Source organism: Nicotiana tabacum, chromosome 4, assembly GCF_000715075.1.
Source record: "Nicotiana tabacum cultivar K326 chromosome 4, ASM71507v2, whole genome shotgun sequence".
Taxonomy (NCBI): Eukaryota; Viridiplantae; Streptophyta; class Magnoliopsida; order Solanales; family Solanaceae; genus Nicotiana; species Nicotiana tabacum.
Window position 1 is genome coordinate 18,114,250 of NC_134083.1, and position 17,652 is coordinate 18,131,901.

At 34.8% G+C, this 17,652-nt stretch overlaps 1 protein-coding gene and 1 long non-coding RNA gene across 2 annotated transcripts; one reads left to right on the forward strand and one right to left on the reverse strand.

The window, feature by feature from the left end:
- Window positions 1–5,966: 5,966 nt before the first annotated feature.
- On the forward strand, window positions 5,967–9,505 carry LOC142180260 (uncharacterized). The gene is made up of 2 exons (XR_012708553.1): window positions 5,967–6,529; window positions 9,024–9,505. It is a non-coding gene; the product is annotated as an uncharacterized LOC142180260 (long non-coding RNA).
- Window positions 9,506–13,832: 4,327 nt separating this feature from the next.
- LOC107792395 (uncharacterized) lies at window positions 13,833–16,602 on the reverse strand. Its single transcript, XM_016614606.2, has 2 exons — window positions 16,285–16,602; window positions 13,833–16,125 (listed from the first exon to the last, which is right to left on the reverse strand). Exon 2 carries the CDS (start codon window positions 15,715–15,717, stop codon window positions 14,461–14,463), a length of 1,257 nt encoding a protein of 418 aa, XP_016470092.1. The 5' UTR covers window positions 15,718–16,125; window positions 16,285–16,602; the 3' UTR covers window positions 13,833–14,460.
- Between the last annotated feature and the right edge of the window lie 1,050 nt (window positions 16,603–17,652).

Consider the following 17,652-nt stretch of genomic DNA (forward strand, 5'->3'; position numbering starts at 1 on the left):
TTTGGGTTATAGAATCATCTCAATTCCAATTTTCTGTTTAGTGGTAACAAAATATGTACAAAATTTACAGACCACCAATTGATTAAAAACAGTATATCCTTTTACCAAAGGCCTTTATCAAATACAGTAGCAGAGTGAAGACATTAATTTGACATAAACCAAACAAAGTTCCGTGGGTTTTGATCGAAATTTCTGGGTTTGAGACTCGGAGACTAATCAAGAAAATTGAAATTACAAGCCATGGTGGCATACATCTTACCCTTCCCAGACCCTACTTGTGGGAGTATACTGGATGGTCTCTAAAAGGCGGGGGCGTGAGGCATGACGTTTTACCTACTGTGAGGCGAGGCGCAAGCCCTGAAGCATGGGGCATAAGCCCCATAGATCTTTAAATTTGTTAATTTATAAATTAATAAAATAGCATAATAACATAAAAATATAGAAAGTACATTGCCAGTTTAAGAAAATTACAAATAACTAAAAAACCTCATAAAAAATAAAATTTCTAAAATGTTTTTATCGGCATAAACAATCAATAATAATAATGTTACTATGAAATACAAATCAATTATAACGTCTTAACTTTCAAATATAAAAAAAAATCAAAATTTCTTAATAAATATTATAAAACAACATATTTTACCTTTCTAAAATATATTACTCCTTTTGCTATTATCAAACTTTTACACATAAGATCGATCTATCTTTTACACATAAGAGATCCAAAGGGGATACTTTCTTAATTTCAGTATTGTAAATGGCCATGAAGGCTCATTTCCTCCAATAGCAAGTGAAGATATAAATTTTGACTATCTATTTTAGATATTCACTCTCACGTTGTTCTCAATTAGTAAATTTGTAATATTATGACTTGTTTTTTAAGTTACTCTCAATCTTCATATTTCTATAGATGAATAAAACTTTAATCATTTATTTGTTAAAGAAATTAATGCTAATTAGGAAATTTGGATATTTGACCCACGATTTGAGTAATAATTGTTGGGCGAAGCCTGAGTGTTGGGTGTTAGGCGTGTTTAAGACGCATAGTCGGGCGCTTGAGGCGTAAGCCTCACAAAACTAAGCCTCACGCGTGAGTCTCGGGCCGTTTTGATAGTTCCCCGCCCCCGAGCGAGTCCCGGAAAAGCCTTTTAAAACACTGGTGTCATACACTAAAAGCTCAATTTCACAGTGGTGCAAATATTTGAAGCATGGCTGCTGGACTAAAAAGACTTCTACATAATTATTAAATATTAAAGAATGACAACCAGATTAATCAAATCAAAAGTCCAGATTACCGTTAAAATACTATAATCAAAGGAAGTCACAAATATATATATTAAGATCTTTTTATAATCGTGCCAAGCTTTGTCCTTAATAAAATCAATCGAATGAATGGCTCTCGCTGACGAATTTGAGGACCGTTGTATACATCATTCATCATGCCGAAAAAATAATACATAATCGCAATGAAAGAAATGCCAAAGGCATTATAAATTGATAGAGGGACAAGAAGTCAAAATCCAATTGATTAAAAGCATTAATGTTGTGCATTTCAGTGAGTTAGGAGGGGAGTTCCTTATTCCGTCCTTAGAATAAGAAATCTTATATAACTTACTTTTATTTGTTGTAACAGATAACCTCTGATTTTTAAGATTATAAATTTCACAGTTTGTTACCGTAGTTGTATTTATATGGCTTGATACTGTAAAAATTCATATACATTATTGATCAGTGTATATAAGTTATAACTCAATATAAAAATAAAAATTGTCAGAGATCATATAGGATAATAGTAGTACTTAATATTGTATAAGGAAAGTCCTTTGTTGTGTGGTGTAGGGCTTCTTTCAAGGTAGGTGAGCTAGTGTTTTCATGCTTCATGAAATTCCCACTTCTAAAACAGAATAGAGTGGTCCATTTTGCTAATCCATTACTTAATCAAACTATTTTCAAAACCTAACAAAGTGCTTAATTTTTTTTGCCTTTATGACTAACTAAGAGGTTTCACTTCAAATTATTTAAACATACCATCATGATCAGTGAAGAATAAATCCACTACAATAGTCTATTTCTTCAAATTAATTGCCATCCCTCCAAGGAAAAAGAAACTAAGAATAAAATAAGAATCATCAGTCCCCGCAAAAATAATAGTATTCCATGGTCTAATTGGGGGTAAAACTATTTTATAGAATAAACAAAGAAAAGTATGATCAGAATTATTTATTAAAGTTCATAAAAAATTTAGGTACTAATTAAGAGGTTTCTAGTCTTGAATTGTTAATACAAAAAGGGAAAAATAGCACGGACTAGCCAGTTTTCGGACTAGTAATTGAAAAATAGTCAGTGTTTGCAAAGTCATTAAAAAATAGTCATTATTTTGCTGCAACACTTAAAGTTCTAGTATACTAGAGATTGGTGCACATGAACTCCAACACACGGAAGTTCCAGCATAATATACTGGAGATTGGAGCACATGTGTATGACCTTCCAGCATATTATGCTGTAAGTCCAGTATATTATGTTGAAATATTTTTCGGATTTTGAATAGCATTTTCGTTCAGATTTATCTTTACATGAAAAGTGATTAAATTTCGATTATTTTTAAAATTACGCTATTTTCCGATTACCACTTGTAAATCTGGTTATTTTTTATTTTCACCCCTGAAAAGTGATAATATATGGGTCACTAAGAACTGTTAGTTGAAGTTGACAAAACGCAGACGAAATCGTTTGGTCTATCTATCACCATACCCTTTACACTTTGTTTTCTTTTTTTTTCTGGGTACACTTTGTTTTCTTCTTTCTTGTTCATTATCTTTTTATTTTCTTGTGTTTTTTAGGAAAGATTCGTACTATTAGATGCGCGCGCTTTTCAATTATTACGAATACATAATTCAAGAGTTTACGTATAACACACACTTGCACTAACTTTGTCCTTTCAATTTCGTTATGTTTTTTCGGGTATAGATTCAATTTCGTTATTGTAGTGAAAATTTATTCACTTTTACGTACATTTGAGATGAAGCTTATAATGTACTAGCTCTTGATTATGCCCCAAAATTACAAGGAGAATTGATTTTTTAATCCTTTACAAAGTTGTTTATAAACGTAACATAGAAAATAAATAAATAATGGTACGGATTGAAGAATTACGAGGCAATAATCTAACAGACTACGATACGTGCTCATCCGATAGAATAATTGTGATATCCCTAATTTGATATCTAACTCTAAGAGAATAATATACATTCTTTTTTCATGTTGTTGTTCGCTTCTGAGATTAAATAATGAAAGAAATACATAATAATTAACCCAATACCCATCGGGCGGCTCAAAGGATCTCGTGATCTAAGGCGAAATCATATTGAGAGACCCTTAAATTTATTTGATAAAATATTTACACTAACAAAAAAGATTGCTTTTAAAATAATAAATTAATCATTTAATACAAAAAAATAAATTTAAAAAATAAAAAAGAAGGAAGAAGTGCACAAAAAAAGTGGTAGACTATCGGATGTTGAGGTTCAGAACTCAAAGTGAAAATTCTGATTTGGCTATCATCACAAAGAAGAAAAAGAAATAACCGTCCATAACGTAATAGCTTAAGTTTTGAGCATTGACGGTGTCAAAAATATTTGCTCCTTCTGATCAATTTAAACGATAACTATAGTTGATTCTATTAAGTAACACTTACTAGTAAATATCTAAAATAAATTATAAATAACCTAATATAATATATTGAATTACACTAAAAAGAAAACGGGTGCATGGATGCTTTTGTGTTCATGCAGTTTCAGAGAACTTTGTAAAAAAAATTCATTATGTTGTCGATATATATAACTTAATTCCGATATAAAAAGGATAAAATTAAAATTGAAGAGTGAGCAAATATACTAATTAATGAGGGAAGAAATTAGCATAATTTATAAATTTATTGTATAAAATAACTTCAATCAAGTAACAAAAAAATATATTGTAACACTTTTCTTTATACTAATTATTTATATAAATTATATAGTATATAGTAATAATAATAATTTAAAATAAATTTGCGGCCTTCAAATTATAAAGGCCTAAGGCAATGAACTCATTTCCCAAAACTTTAGAGCCGCCCTGGTACCCACTAACCATGGTTTAGCTGTCATTCTAAAGTTTCAATTTATTGGATCGGAAAACTAACTAAGATTCACTTTCCCCCAAGAGTCATATTGGTTGAGAATATCAAGTTGAAAACAACCGCATCAACTTGATGACTATTTGACCATACAATATATGGCTGTTTTCTTGAATCGTGGTATGATAATCCCCAACAACCCTCCATTAAAAATTATGTAAATAAGTGGTTAGAAGGTTAATGTAGCCTAAATATATTTAATCTTTTTTTTTTGACGTAAAGCCAAGACAAGATTAAAACCAGTGTAAAGTAGAAAACAAAGGGAGAAATAGACCAGATGATTTTGTTTTGTGTCATTAATTAAACAAAAGCTTCATATGATTCTTTCAACTGTCCTAATGTAATTGGCCAAACATTTTGGTCCCTAAAACAAAAGTAACTCCTTGTTGTTTGATCATAATCTATATCTTAAAAATTTCATCAAGAGATTCAATATTTACTACGATAATAAAAAATTTATCATATATATAATGTGATTTTCAAGAGAGAAAATTCGGATAAACCCTTATGCACCTCTAGTTCCGTCGTCTCTTTTGCTCCCTAAGATAAAAGTAACTCTGTTGTAGTTTTATCATAATTTATATCTATGTATAGAGAAGAAAATTCACTAAGAAATTCAACATTTGCCATATATTAATAAATTTTTAAATGTTATAACGATGTGATTTTTCTTGAGAGAATTCGGTTAATTAGTCATTTTCTTTCTCACCAAGAACACCTAATGACTCCAATAATTACTACTTATGCGTATAAAATTCATTACAATTAAATATAACCACGTGGTCCAAACGACTGCCGACACTAGGGAAAGTCCTCCCTTGGATATTTGATTAAATAATTAGTATTACAACATCTATTTGATCTACTTCTCTCACTATGATTGACTCTATTTTCTTTTTCCTTGAATCCTTAGACTTGAATTAAATAAAATTTCCACTCCGCCATTATGAACAGCTTCTACCAGAAATTTTTAGATTTTCTATAGTTTTGTATACACTAAGTGAAAAGTAAACAGAAGGAATTGAAACGGTATAAAATGAGTGATGACATAATTATTTAACTGTTAATTAGCTCTTAACCGCTAACATAATTCAAATTTTGAATAACGAGTCAAATCCTTTTGGTAGTGATTTAACACTTTTCTAAAAGCCATTGTATAGTTCGTAGTGCATTGCAAGTGTAAATGTCACAAGGATAATTTTAAATCTGTTTCGCGTTTACTTTTATGATTATTCTATTATTTAGATAGTTAGAGCTAGATCGTCGCCCGAATTCAATTCTCATTTTTTCAATTTGGCATTCGAAATTTACTGTGCCGATTACTACAAAAAGTTTCTTCATTCTCATGAGAATCTTGTGTCCTTCCATGGTTAATACCAATTAAACGCCATCTTTAGATAAAATCGAATAAAGTGAAACTTTCCGTTGGAAAAAAGAGGATTCCTCCTTACTTTTCAAGTGATGTAAATCATGAGAATTTTAACCAATTTTAAGTTAACTCCGTCCTCAAAGAAAACAAATGAGATGTTGATCATTTATTCTTTTTTCTGGATTACGAATCTAATTAATCAGATTAACCCAATCACAAAGGCTTAAATACCACCGACAATCAAGAAATAAGCAGATGCTTAAAAAAATAAAATTCCTTTATTTTTGGGAAATGGAATTATCTTTTCTACTTTTATGTAAGTTAAAATCTCACAGTCAAACAAACCGCCCAATCACCAGAATTTCTGCTTTACTTGTTGCTTTCCCACCTAAACATGTCACGTTTTTGTATCCGCTCAAGTCAAAATACTTGTTCTGACAAAAAGCTAAAAAACCAGTAACAGCAGTAGAAAAGAAATGAAAAAATACCAATCAATCAAGATAAAATTAAGAACAAAGTCCAACGCCTAAAACAACCACGTGGCATGGAAATTTATTTCTTAAACAAAAGTACTTTAGAACAGTGTCACGTGTCGGCGGGTAGATTCCTAATCTAAAACCGAACAAACAAAAAAGGAAAAAAACATGAAAGTGGGAAAATAGTCATTAATTTCCACTCCTTATAAAAGTAGAAAAGTGGCATTGAGCCCAACAGAAAACAGTGTTATGTCCTCATTTAGTTTCCTCTCAAAATAAAAGTGTGTAATTTATTCTGTTCTTTTTGAAGAAGAAAGGAAAATAGAGGAGGTCTGGCCGGGTTAAAGATTTTGGTGAGTAGATTGGGAGGTGGTAGGTGTAGAAGTAGAAGTAGAAGGAAGAAATTGAAGATCAAATTCAAAGTAATGGATGATTGGTGGCAAAAAATGGTTTTTCCTGTTCGGCGTGTTTGGTTTGCTGTTTCTGCTCGTGTTAAAGCTCGAAAAAATGGTTAGTTTTTTCTTTTTCTTCCTTTATTTTTGGCTTAGAAAGAGTAGTGATTTGAGAATTTAATAATGATTCAGTGAATTTGAATTCTGAACATGCAAAAAGGGTACATATGCATGTGGTCGTTTTTAGATTATTTCCCCTGTTTTCTTCCCCTTTTTGGTGGGAAGTAAGTGGAGAGGATCCAGGATTTAAATTGCATATGTTTCAACTTTTAAGAGTTGGACTAATTATATTTTTAAAGTTATGAGTTCATATTTATTATTTATTCAAATTTAATGAATTTTTACATATAAATTTTTATTATGTTTCAAAAATTATGGGTTCAATTGAATCCGTATACCTACTCGCTGTTGTGTGGGAGTTTGAAATAAGAGAGAAACCGGAAGATATGAAATTTCTTTTTTTCTTTTGATTCGACTGGTACTCGTTTTGAGGTCCAACTAATTTAATTTGATGCTCATTTGCGAGTTAAGTCTCCTATCAAAAAGTGACTTCATTTCTAAAGCTGTAATTCAAAACTTGTGAGTAAGAATGATGGTGAGAACGTAAAATTTAGATTTTTTAGATAGATTACCCGTATGAATTGTACTAAGATTTTTGGGGCTTGCCCAAAGTTTTTATTTATATTTTTTTCCAAAGAAATTTTCATCTTTATATCTTTTATTCATCTATATCTTTCCCTCCTTTTTAATTACTGGTTGTGCCGAGTGGGTGGGAGTTGGGAGGTGCGGTTGTGACATGTGAAGATGAAGAAGAATATGTCCGTGGAATTAACTCAGCACGCAATATGTACGCACGTGGAAGATACCTAAATCTTTAATTTGGACACCATTTATGACTTCATATGCTTATCAGTTCTGATGTCAAACCATGTACTACAAAAATTAAGCTCCCCTTAACTTTTTTTCAAATTGTTTTTGAAAATATTGTTTGTTCATGGAATATATTGGATTTTTTTTTTTCAAGTTCCCAAAATCTGGTTTAGGTCATTTTTTGGGTGGAATTTTTTCTCCACTCACAAAACTTCCAACTTTTTTTTTCCCAACTAAATAGATGTCCAAACACAACTCAAACTTCCAAAAATTATTTAACTTCAAAAACTCTTTTTAAGTTTCTAACCAAATTTATGTTCAAGCGTTGGCTAAGACTTTTCCGTAAATTCATTGAAGTTCCATGACAAAGTGCTAATTTAAACTTAATTGAAGTTGTCATATTTCTTTTTCGTTTCTTTTTTAATTTAATTTAGACACCATTTATGAGTTCCTATGCTTATCAGTTCTGATACAAAACCATATACAAAAACTAAGACTTCTCCATAAATTCATTAAAGTTCCATGACAAAGTGAAACTTAATTGAAGTTGTCATTACTTCTTTCTCTTACTCTTTTTTTGGGGGGTTGGGGGTGGGTGGGATGTGGGGATGGATGAGTGTTACTTTTTTGTTATCTAAATTCCCTGTTGAATTATGTTTAGAATTGTGCAGAAGATTCCAACATATTATACAAAAATGATTATGCTTATAGGAGGCCAGAAAAATGTTAGGCATGCTTGATTACCTAAAATTGCAGTCTTATCTTTAATCGTAAAAGCAGTGAAATATACCAAATATGTAAACAAATCAAATCAATCTTACTCCAACCATATCTAAAGGAGTAGCATTTCTTTAGGTCATGAGCACTTCACGTATTAAAAAAAGGCAAACATATTTTTTAGGATTCTATTAGTGGCTTCCTTCCATCCACTAGCGTAGTGCCATCAGAATCCACTCATCTTATTTCTGTTAGAATATATTTAGATCCGTATAGAACCCAAATAAAGGCCAACTTGTTACTAAAATAAACCTCTACCAACTAAATATATGCTTTGTTTTCTGCAATCTTTTATCTATTTTTCTATTGCTATCCGTAAGTGTCCATATACCCTAGTCAAAACCTCTTATCAGCACAGTATTCCACCGAGTACCTGATACCTCTTATCAGCACAGGTATCATAGAATTCTGTCTGCTAAGGATAGGTAAATAGGAAAAAATCACCTAGTGTTTGCGTCCATGGAATACGAACATGAAACCTCATGGTTCTCGTCCCATTTTATTGACATGGATAAGCAGATAATATTCTAGATTCTAAATAAGCCCACATAGTACCCCCAAGGTATCTGATTCCTCAATGATCCAAATTATTCAAAAACATAAAGCATCTACCACTTTATATGCCTTCAGCTTAAAATACAAAGCATCCGATTCCTCAATGAAGACCATATACTCAAAAGCATCTAGAGGATTATCGTTATTACTTCTCTACAGCATGTTTCAAGAAGTGTGATATACATATTTATCAGTATAAAACAGAAGCTTACACATTTTACATCTTAGCCAAATATGAGAAAGAAATTTGACAGGAAAAGTGAAATGATGAATAATGCATGTTCTGAAATAGAAGCAGTAGCTTTGAAGATTCACTTACGCTTCTGTACCTTGGCAATTGTTTCCTTCAGGTCCAGGGCTTTTGAAGCTTCGCGATGACATACAAACTTGTGGCTATGAGGATGTTCAGGTTATGTGGGAAATGCTCAGAAGAACCGAGTCCGAAGTGACATCTAAGCACCAGAAGCGCAAGCGCAGACCATTGTGGAGGATTTTTGTATGGTCCACCCATAGTTCTAACTCATCCTTCTCCTCAGATCATGCTCATCAATAGACAACTTTGCTACATCTTCAACAACAATAAAAGTATCTGAAGAGTGAAGACGTGTGTATGGCGCTTCCATTTCTTGAGCCCCACGGGGTGATATTACATGAGATATGGTACAAAAGCCATTGTATGTCAGTATCAGCATAGGATGAAGTATATCTACTATACCTCTATAGCTAGCATGACCATAACGAGACTATCTAGGGTGGTGTCATTTGTAAATATACCATCTTTGTGATGATCCGTGATCGTGTTACAGCATTAAAGAGAGAAAAAGAACTGTGAAGAGCTCAGCTTTCCTCTGGGAGGTTAATTTATGCTATTATGCTTATTACTCACACATCCATCGTCTGCGGCGAAAAGGTTTGAGTATAAATCAGCATCATTGTCCTGAGAAGACCTTACCACTTGAAGAGAACTGTTAAACATGTTAGCAGCTAATACAATGACAGAAAACATAGGCGTTTACTCTTTTACTGAAGCTCCAGATAGCATGTGCACTTACTCAAGTATGCACTCTCCTCTGTGCTATTGTAGAATGACAGATATGTAAGAGGAGAGTGGTCACAGTAAAATTTTAATAATTCAGTCACTTAAAATCTCACAACTACATTTAGAAAAAAACAAACAGGAATTAAAGGCAGGGAGTTCTGGCCAAAATATTCTAATCATTCAGTCACTTAATCTCAAACTTTTTGAGTAGGAAAAATTTAGCTAGAGGGGAGAAAAGTTCTGCCGAATGGAATCGGCTATGAGTTGTTGAAATGAAACTAGGATCCACATATTTGTACACATTTTTACAAGGTGTGGTATCAATAAGCCAAAACTAGCCAATAGAGTGGCAATGCAGCACTTTAGCATACCAACTTGATAGAGAATCTTCCACTGCTTCAACTTTGCTTCCTCCTTCTGGATAATGTTTCCCGTATACAATGCATAAGTTTAAGTAATTATTAAGCTGCTTGAAGCGACAAAGAAAAATGACTGTTAAGCCGATCCATTTAGAAAGAATGAAAAAAAAAACAAAGAAATGACATCAAAAGCAGAATGGGATACAAATGCTAAGCTCATTTCGTGCAAAATCAGAACCAAATCCACGGAGAGATTGTGATGCAAAAGAACTAACTCTTACCTATATGCCAATTAAAGAAAGAGGAGAATTCACCAAAGTGAAGAAACAAGTAATTTGCCTAGCCTAGGTAACTTCCGCAATCCTTTTTTTACAATATCAAGAGAGCTTTATATGTTTTCTGCCTCTACAGAAGTTACGAGGAGAGCGTTAAATCACTCAAACATCATCCTTCCCCTCGGAGCAAGAACAGGTTCATCATGACTGTTCTCATCTACTATCTTACTACTACATGGAATCAGAACTGAAGAGAAATGCCAAACGGCAATTGCCGTACATTTTACATCACCGAATAAACATGTTAATTCCTATTTCAAAGTTGATCGTCAAGTAACACACAAAATTGGTGGTGTCCACAGATACTAGATAAAATTTTAGGGGCTCCCAGTTAGTACAATCCAATTTTTGGGGGTTCCCACTTCCCAGTAAATCAAGTGGTTGAAATCCAGTTGCTAGCACAGACATCGACGATAACAACTGGGTCTCTTCCAACAAACTACTTAGGACTGCCTCTGGGATCAAAAATCAAATCACAGGAAAGAAATATCGAGTGGGGTATTGGAAACATGTGAGAAAATATTAGCCAGATGGAAAAGTCAGTACCTTTATATGGGGTGGGGGTAGATTGATTTTGGCAAAAAGTGCAAGGATTCTCTACCTACATATACGATGTCATTATTCCCTATACCAACAAAGGTTGAAAAGAGAATAAATGTTTCAAAAGGAACTTCATTTGGCAAGGAAATAGAGAAAAGACATGTTTCCATTTGGTCAGATGGAGTAAACTCACTATCATAAGGGCGTCTAGGCATAAGACACTTAAAGCAACAGAATTTAACTCTGCTTATCAAAAGGCAATGGAGGTTTAGCGGGGAAGAACAAGCTCTATGGAGGAGAGTAATTAATGAAAAATATGGGACTGAAGGTCAGTGGGTTTCAAGAAAGGTAACTACACCTTATGGGGTTAGTGTATGGAGGTCAACGGAGCTTTTTGGCCCATTTTCAGTGCCAATGTCAGCCTCAAAGTGGGGAATGGGATGAAAACTTCTTTCTAGGGAAACAATTGGTTAACACAGGGGTCTCTAAAGCATTTCTTCCCAGACATCTTCAACCTAAGTCAGCAACAAAGGGGCAACTGTTATCCAAATATGGGGTCAACAGCAGTAGAACCTGAGCTTTAGAACACTGTTGATTGATTGAGAAGGCAACAGAGTGCTGACTTTTTCAGAGTTCTGGATCAATTCAAATGAACGTGCGGACAGGTTATCATGACATAGGCAAAGCAAAGGTAACAATACAGATAAATCTTCCTATTAAGCACTCACTCATATTGGAGAACAGGTTAACTCTTGGCCTTTCAAACACATATGGAGAGTGAAAATTACTTATCATCTGTTTTGTATGACTTGTTGTTAAAGAAGCCAGCCTGACCCAAGATAATTTGAAGAGGAGGAGGATTGTGCTATGTTAAGATGTTATTTGTATGGGAAGGAACCAGAGATCAACAGTCACCTTTTTTTGAACTGTGGAGTCACTGACCAACTCTGGCAATTATTCTTAAATGTGAAAGGAAACAACTGGACAATGCCAAATTCAACAGGAGACTTACTAGTACGCTGTAATAGCTCTGGCAGCCTTTTCATGCAGAAGAATAGATGGAAAACAATCCCTGCATGCATATGAATGAAACACAAGATGTTTTTAAACACAGATGTAGCTCTATTCAGAAGATCAAGATGAATTGTCTTCTTTCGTTTCACTAATGGTGTAAAGAGGTATTTTTAGATGATGCAGGATTACCTCTAGATGTTATAGAATCCTTGTAAGAAGAACAAGGACACACTTTTGTTATTTCGAACTGTGAGTATGGCATTCAGTACTGCCTTTCTGCTGATAGTATATACAAGTTGTTACCTTCCTCAAAAAGATTCCCAACCCCGCTAAAAACCTCCCTTGCCCAGAAGCCCAACAGTGACTTCCCAACTTGGCTTCCCTGGTGAATCAAACGACATTTCTCATGGTTAGTGGAGGAGGCTTCTTACCACTAGCTACTCCAAGTCAAATAGCCTTCTAGAATTACCAAGGTCGCTTGTCTCCTACAGAAAAGTAGCATAAGATATTTAAGGCTGTGATTAGTACTTGAATAAATTATCGCAAGATGGAATGGAGTTTGACAGACAAATTTTTAACTTGGAAATGCACAGAAGACAGAACAGAAACAGTGGTTGATTATTAGCAGGCTTATTGGTGAACTTCATATATCCAGATCCTACAATTTAGCAGTACTTTTATCAAGAAGAAGTGCCAACAAGTACATAGCGATAACGCATGAAGCACATAAACTTAAAGACTAAGAGCCAAGCAATAAGGAATACAAACTTGCAATATAGGAAGATACATAAGAAACGAAATAGTACAGTTTCCAGAGAAGATATGCATTTGTTCAGTTCTTAAAAGAAAATTCAAGTACTCAGAGCTAAAAGATATATAGATAGAGAGATAAGGAAAGAGATCAACTTTCTTCTGACCTTTTCTGTTTTCCGGCAGGTAAAGTTTGTCTCAGGACAGGAAATATTATCCGCAGTCTTCTGCTCTATTTCCAACTTTTACTCCATTCTTCAGAACAACATACTTTAGTCATATCTCGGTCTGTTGTCCGTCTTTCCATTCAAGGCACCCCACCACTGCCACATTTCCTTTGAATGCGTACACTGAATCTTCCAGCTCAGGATAGGATATAAGCTCATTTCTTTATCTTTTTTCATTGTAAAGTATATGAGCTGATTTTTTAGACCAGCTCAACTGTCTGATTCTCTGACAGCATGAGCCACTTGAATATAGCAGCAATTACACATCGTTGAGATCCAAATTAACCAGAAAATAAAGTAACCAAGTGATAAATACACCCAAATATCATAAAGAAATGCCCATTAAGTCATTCATGCTGTATCATTGACTATCTAGTGCATGAAAGCAATCAAACCACCAAAATAAGTGAGCTTAGTCAATGAACCTAATGAATAAAACAAAAGATTCTCAAATCTTTCCTGGAAACAAATAAAGATTAAATGAAGCAGCAGCATATTGCAAGAACTTACTTGAACTCATAGAAAATCTTGAGGCAATGGGGAAAACAGGAATTTTGAACTTCTACCAAACCTCTAAGGTTAGTTAAGCACTACCAAAATAATAACATAGTTATCCGTTAGTTAAAAGGTGGACATACATCAGATTAGAGTTGGACGCTTTAGGGTACTAGTAAAAAGCTTTTTTTGATCCTATAGAGCATGTTCTACAAAACACACCATAGACAATTTGCTCAGTGCAGACACCATCACGGAATATCAACAATTAATCAACCACTTAAATGATTAGTTTGTGGGGGCTTCTTCAAATCGAGAACAAAAAATAACTTTGTAATCGAAAGTCGAGCAGATGGTCAAGTCAGTTTGAGGAATATCAACTCAACATTTAGCATCATGGTTTATGGGAAAGAGAATCAAATAATCAAACTGTTCCGGGGTATACATTTAATAGAGTAAGAAAAGATAAAATACAGAAGTGGGCCACCGACCCAGTGAACATCAATCTAGAACTAAAAAATAATAAGATGATAAACCTACTGGTGAAAACGTGTTGTTAATATTGAGGTTCAACCAATCTTGATTTTGAAGATACACAGCAATTCTTGCATCATCTAGTTTCACCTTTCTACTGAAGTCCTAGGCTACACAATTATTCCTGCAAAACTTGTACCAAATTTGCTCTTTACTGTAAATTACAGGAGGGAGAATGCAGAAAATATCCAGAGAGAATTATGCTAATCATACAACAGCGCGACCAACGCGGGTGTTCCTTTCTTCAAGTCCCTTTCAGTGGTTGCTAAGAAATGAAGGGTTTCCAGGCAAAGTTAAGCCTTGTAGCAGGTGAGACAAAGATTCAGGGCTCTGTGCCTATCATCTTCAAGAGACAATATTGACCTCAAGAGTTGTTGACTGGTTCAAAAAGGCCACAAAAGCTGAAATGATGTGGCTGCGCAGAAACCCTGAAAGGAATAGTGCCCTTAGAGCCAGTAGGGACCAAAAGTTTAACCGGAAGGTTCATGAATGCCTTATTCTTCAAATGTGCGTGTACATATTTTTTCCAGCAGCAATGGCCAGTCTTCGCCAAGTTGCCGGGAGTTCAGCTCCATGGCAACCCTAAAATCTTGCAACGATATCAAGTTATGGGGAGCATGTTCTTGCATGACTTCTGAAGGTCTACCACTACTTATCTGAAAATGATGACCTGGTCTGAGGCCATTGACAAGCTTCATATGGGTCTGCTGTTTCTTGGTGTTGTTCGTTGTAGGCTCATGCCCTGACCTTGCCCCCACAAGTTGAACACAAGATCGAATTAAACCTCTTAAGTAAGAATCTAATCCATTGTTCAACAAGTTGGCACAATCGATGGCCACTCCTTCAAGGCCTTGTTCTGCAGCAATCTGCTCCATGCGTTCCCTTAGTGATACACTATCCAACAAAGCACCACAACTAGAAGAGCTAACACATTTGCTATTCGTTGCCAAAGGCAATGCTTTACGTGCTCCACCTACACTAACAGGGCAAAATGGAACCCCAAGTGGAGCTTGGAGCTGACTCCTTGCGTGCATCTCTTTCCCATCATCTCTAACCTGGTCTTTGTTATATACAGAAACTGGACCTACCTGTGATCTCTTTATTACAGAAAATCTGGCAGTTTCTTGACCAGATACCTCCCTTTCATCATCAGTTCGCTGCAAGAGTCCTTGATAATGCTGCACAGCCCTCCGTGCATCAGGTGGATAAGTATCTCCATTTTCCATGACGTCAAAACTCGATTCTGTTGTTGTCGGTTGTTGAAAAGTGTAACTGGTCTTCCCATTTTGACCAAGTGCACTACGGCGATCCCCAGCCCTACGATCACGAGAGCCTGTTCTGGCCTTTCGAGGAGATAAAGGGAGAATATCCCCATTAGACAAACCTGGTTGACTTGAAGCCTGGCTCGAGGAAACATGTGATCCATTTTGCTCATAAACATCGTTTGGGGGCTCATTACTTCCAACTGCTGCACCAGGCTTCAAAACATCAGTCTCATGAGTTGGCGGTGGAACTTTTGCGCTACAAGCATTTCTCAAAATAGAACGAATGAACTGATTATGCAGTGGAATGTTCTCTCTACCCAATATCCTAAGACAAAGCTTATTGAACTCAACCTTGCTTATTTTCAAACTCAATAACCTATTTAAGTAATAGAAGTACTGTTTAGACCTGTCAGGTCCAAGTTTCTTCACAATCTGAGCTTTCAGCTCAGCAAGATTGATCCGCGAATGCTGATGTGGCGGTTGCATCTCTGTCAACACATAAAGTCCAATATTTTAAAATAACACAATAAGTCAGGGTCAGTATCCAAGTCCACCACTAAATTAGGGTTTTGCCCCAATTCCAAAAACCCATAGTGGAAACAAGATTGTACTCCTCTAACAGCAATTCAGGCAATGCTGAATCAAAATCCATCTCAAAAACTCCAACTTGTAACAGTATAGCTATTGGAGGGGGTTCTAAAGATCCATAATTATCAACTAACTCTCCCTCCAAAAATCCCAATCCTGAAAATTTTCAAATTCTCAGTCCAAGAAAACTCCAACCTTAGAACCAATCAAAATCGCAGCTTTATGAAAACCCTCAATTTCTGATACCTCACTGCAAGTCCAAGTAAACCCGCAGCTTTATTCCCCAATTCAATAAGTTCAAATTGCCTGTAAAATACAGGGCAAAACCTAAAACAGACAGAAAATGCCTCCAAAGCTTCAAGCTTCCCACTTCAAGTTCAAATATATCCCACTCGAAATTGGGATTAAAGAAGAAATATTTAAGCTTGAAGGAAGAAAGAAATTAGAAAATATAGAGAAGCTAACCTTTATTGGAATGTCACCAAAATTCATTCGAAATTCAGATTTAATATTAAACCCAAATGCTTTTCAACTCTTACTTGTTCATGCTTCTTCTTCCATTGCTCTTCCTTACAAATTGCTTCGCATTTCAATTCTTCCAAAAATTTACTGTTCTGAATCAGAAACTACGAAGACCCACTTTCCACACACACACACACACACAGTGTCTCTCTCTCTCTCTCTCTCTCTCTCTGATCGCTCTTTTCCGATACTTCTCTCTCTCTCTCTCTCTCTCTCTGTGAATCGGACTTTTTTTTGTTTGTGTCTGATCAGAAATAGCAAATTCTTTTTCTGCAATTTTTCTACTTCTTTTTTTTCTTTCTTTTCTCGCTTATAAGCTCACGGTCTTCACGCTCTTTCTTGTGCGTATATTCGCACGCGATTAGTAATTAGGCTACAAAGAGCGTCTGAGTTTAAATAACGTGAGTGCGCGTGGGTGTTTATGTTCTTTGATAATATATTTGATGAATTTTGCAAGTAATTGTATTATGGGAAAATGTTTTGCAGGAAAAAAGAAGCAAAAGATTCTAAGTACTAACGAGGAAATGAATAGTAGTACAAAATTTGTTTCCAGCTGCACCAATTTTTTCCTAGGTTTTTAAAGCTCCATGCCTAACTTGAAGTTTCTTTCTACATATTCTGAAGATGAAGATGTAAAATTGTTAAACATGACAAACTGCTGCATAACAGAGAGCATATAGTTTGCCAAATTAGGAAAAGTCAATTTCACATTCTAGTTGGAAGAGAAATATGATTCTAGGTTGTTTGTTGCATATGCCAACTTTTAAGTTTTAACCTCCTTGAGCACCTAATCCTAGAACGTATGTATATCCTCTTCTGAAATGATACACCCACCCCACCCTCTCTCTTGGGAGTATGATCAACTTTGCATGCATGAGTTTGCTCAAACAGTATGATCAACTTTGCATGCATGAGTTTGCTCAAACAGTATTTCATAACATATAATATGGAATTTCTTTTTGCATAAGCTGGTTGGGCAAAGTTTGTATGTTTATACATGTAGTGCCATTTTGGTTCTTTTATTTGTTCCGCAAGATGATCATAACCAACTTTGGGTCTGAGATAGTGATCGAATTATGATAAAGAAAGTCGTATACTTTAAAAGTAGATAGAGTAATCAAGCAGTTTTTCTTGCGCTAACATACATCCAATAGCATAAAGTGATGCGTCAGTATAAATTCAAAATTCGAAGGCTTGAGACTGATAGCAAAAACTCGTATGCATGTGTCAAATTACATGATCTAAACACAGAAATTATCAATTGACAACAATTTGGAGATGATATGTAGAGAGAGAAAGATAGAGAGAAGG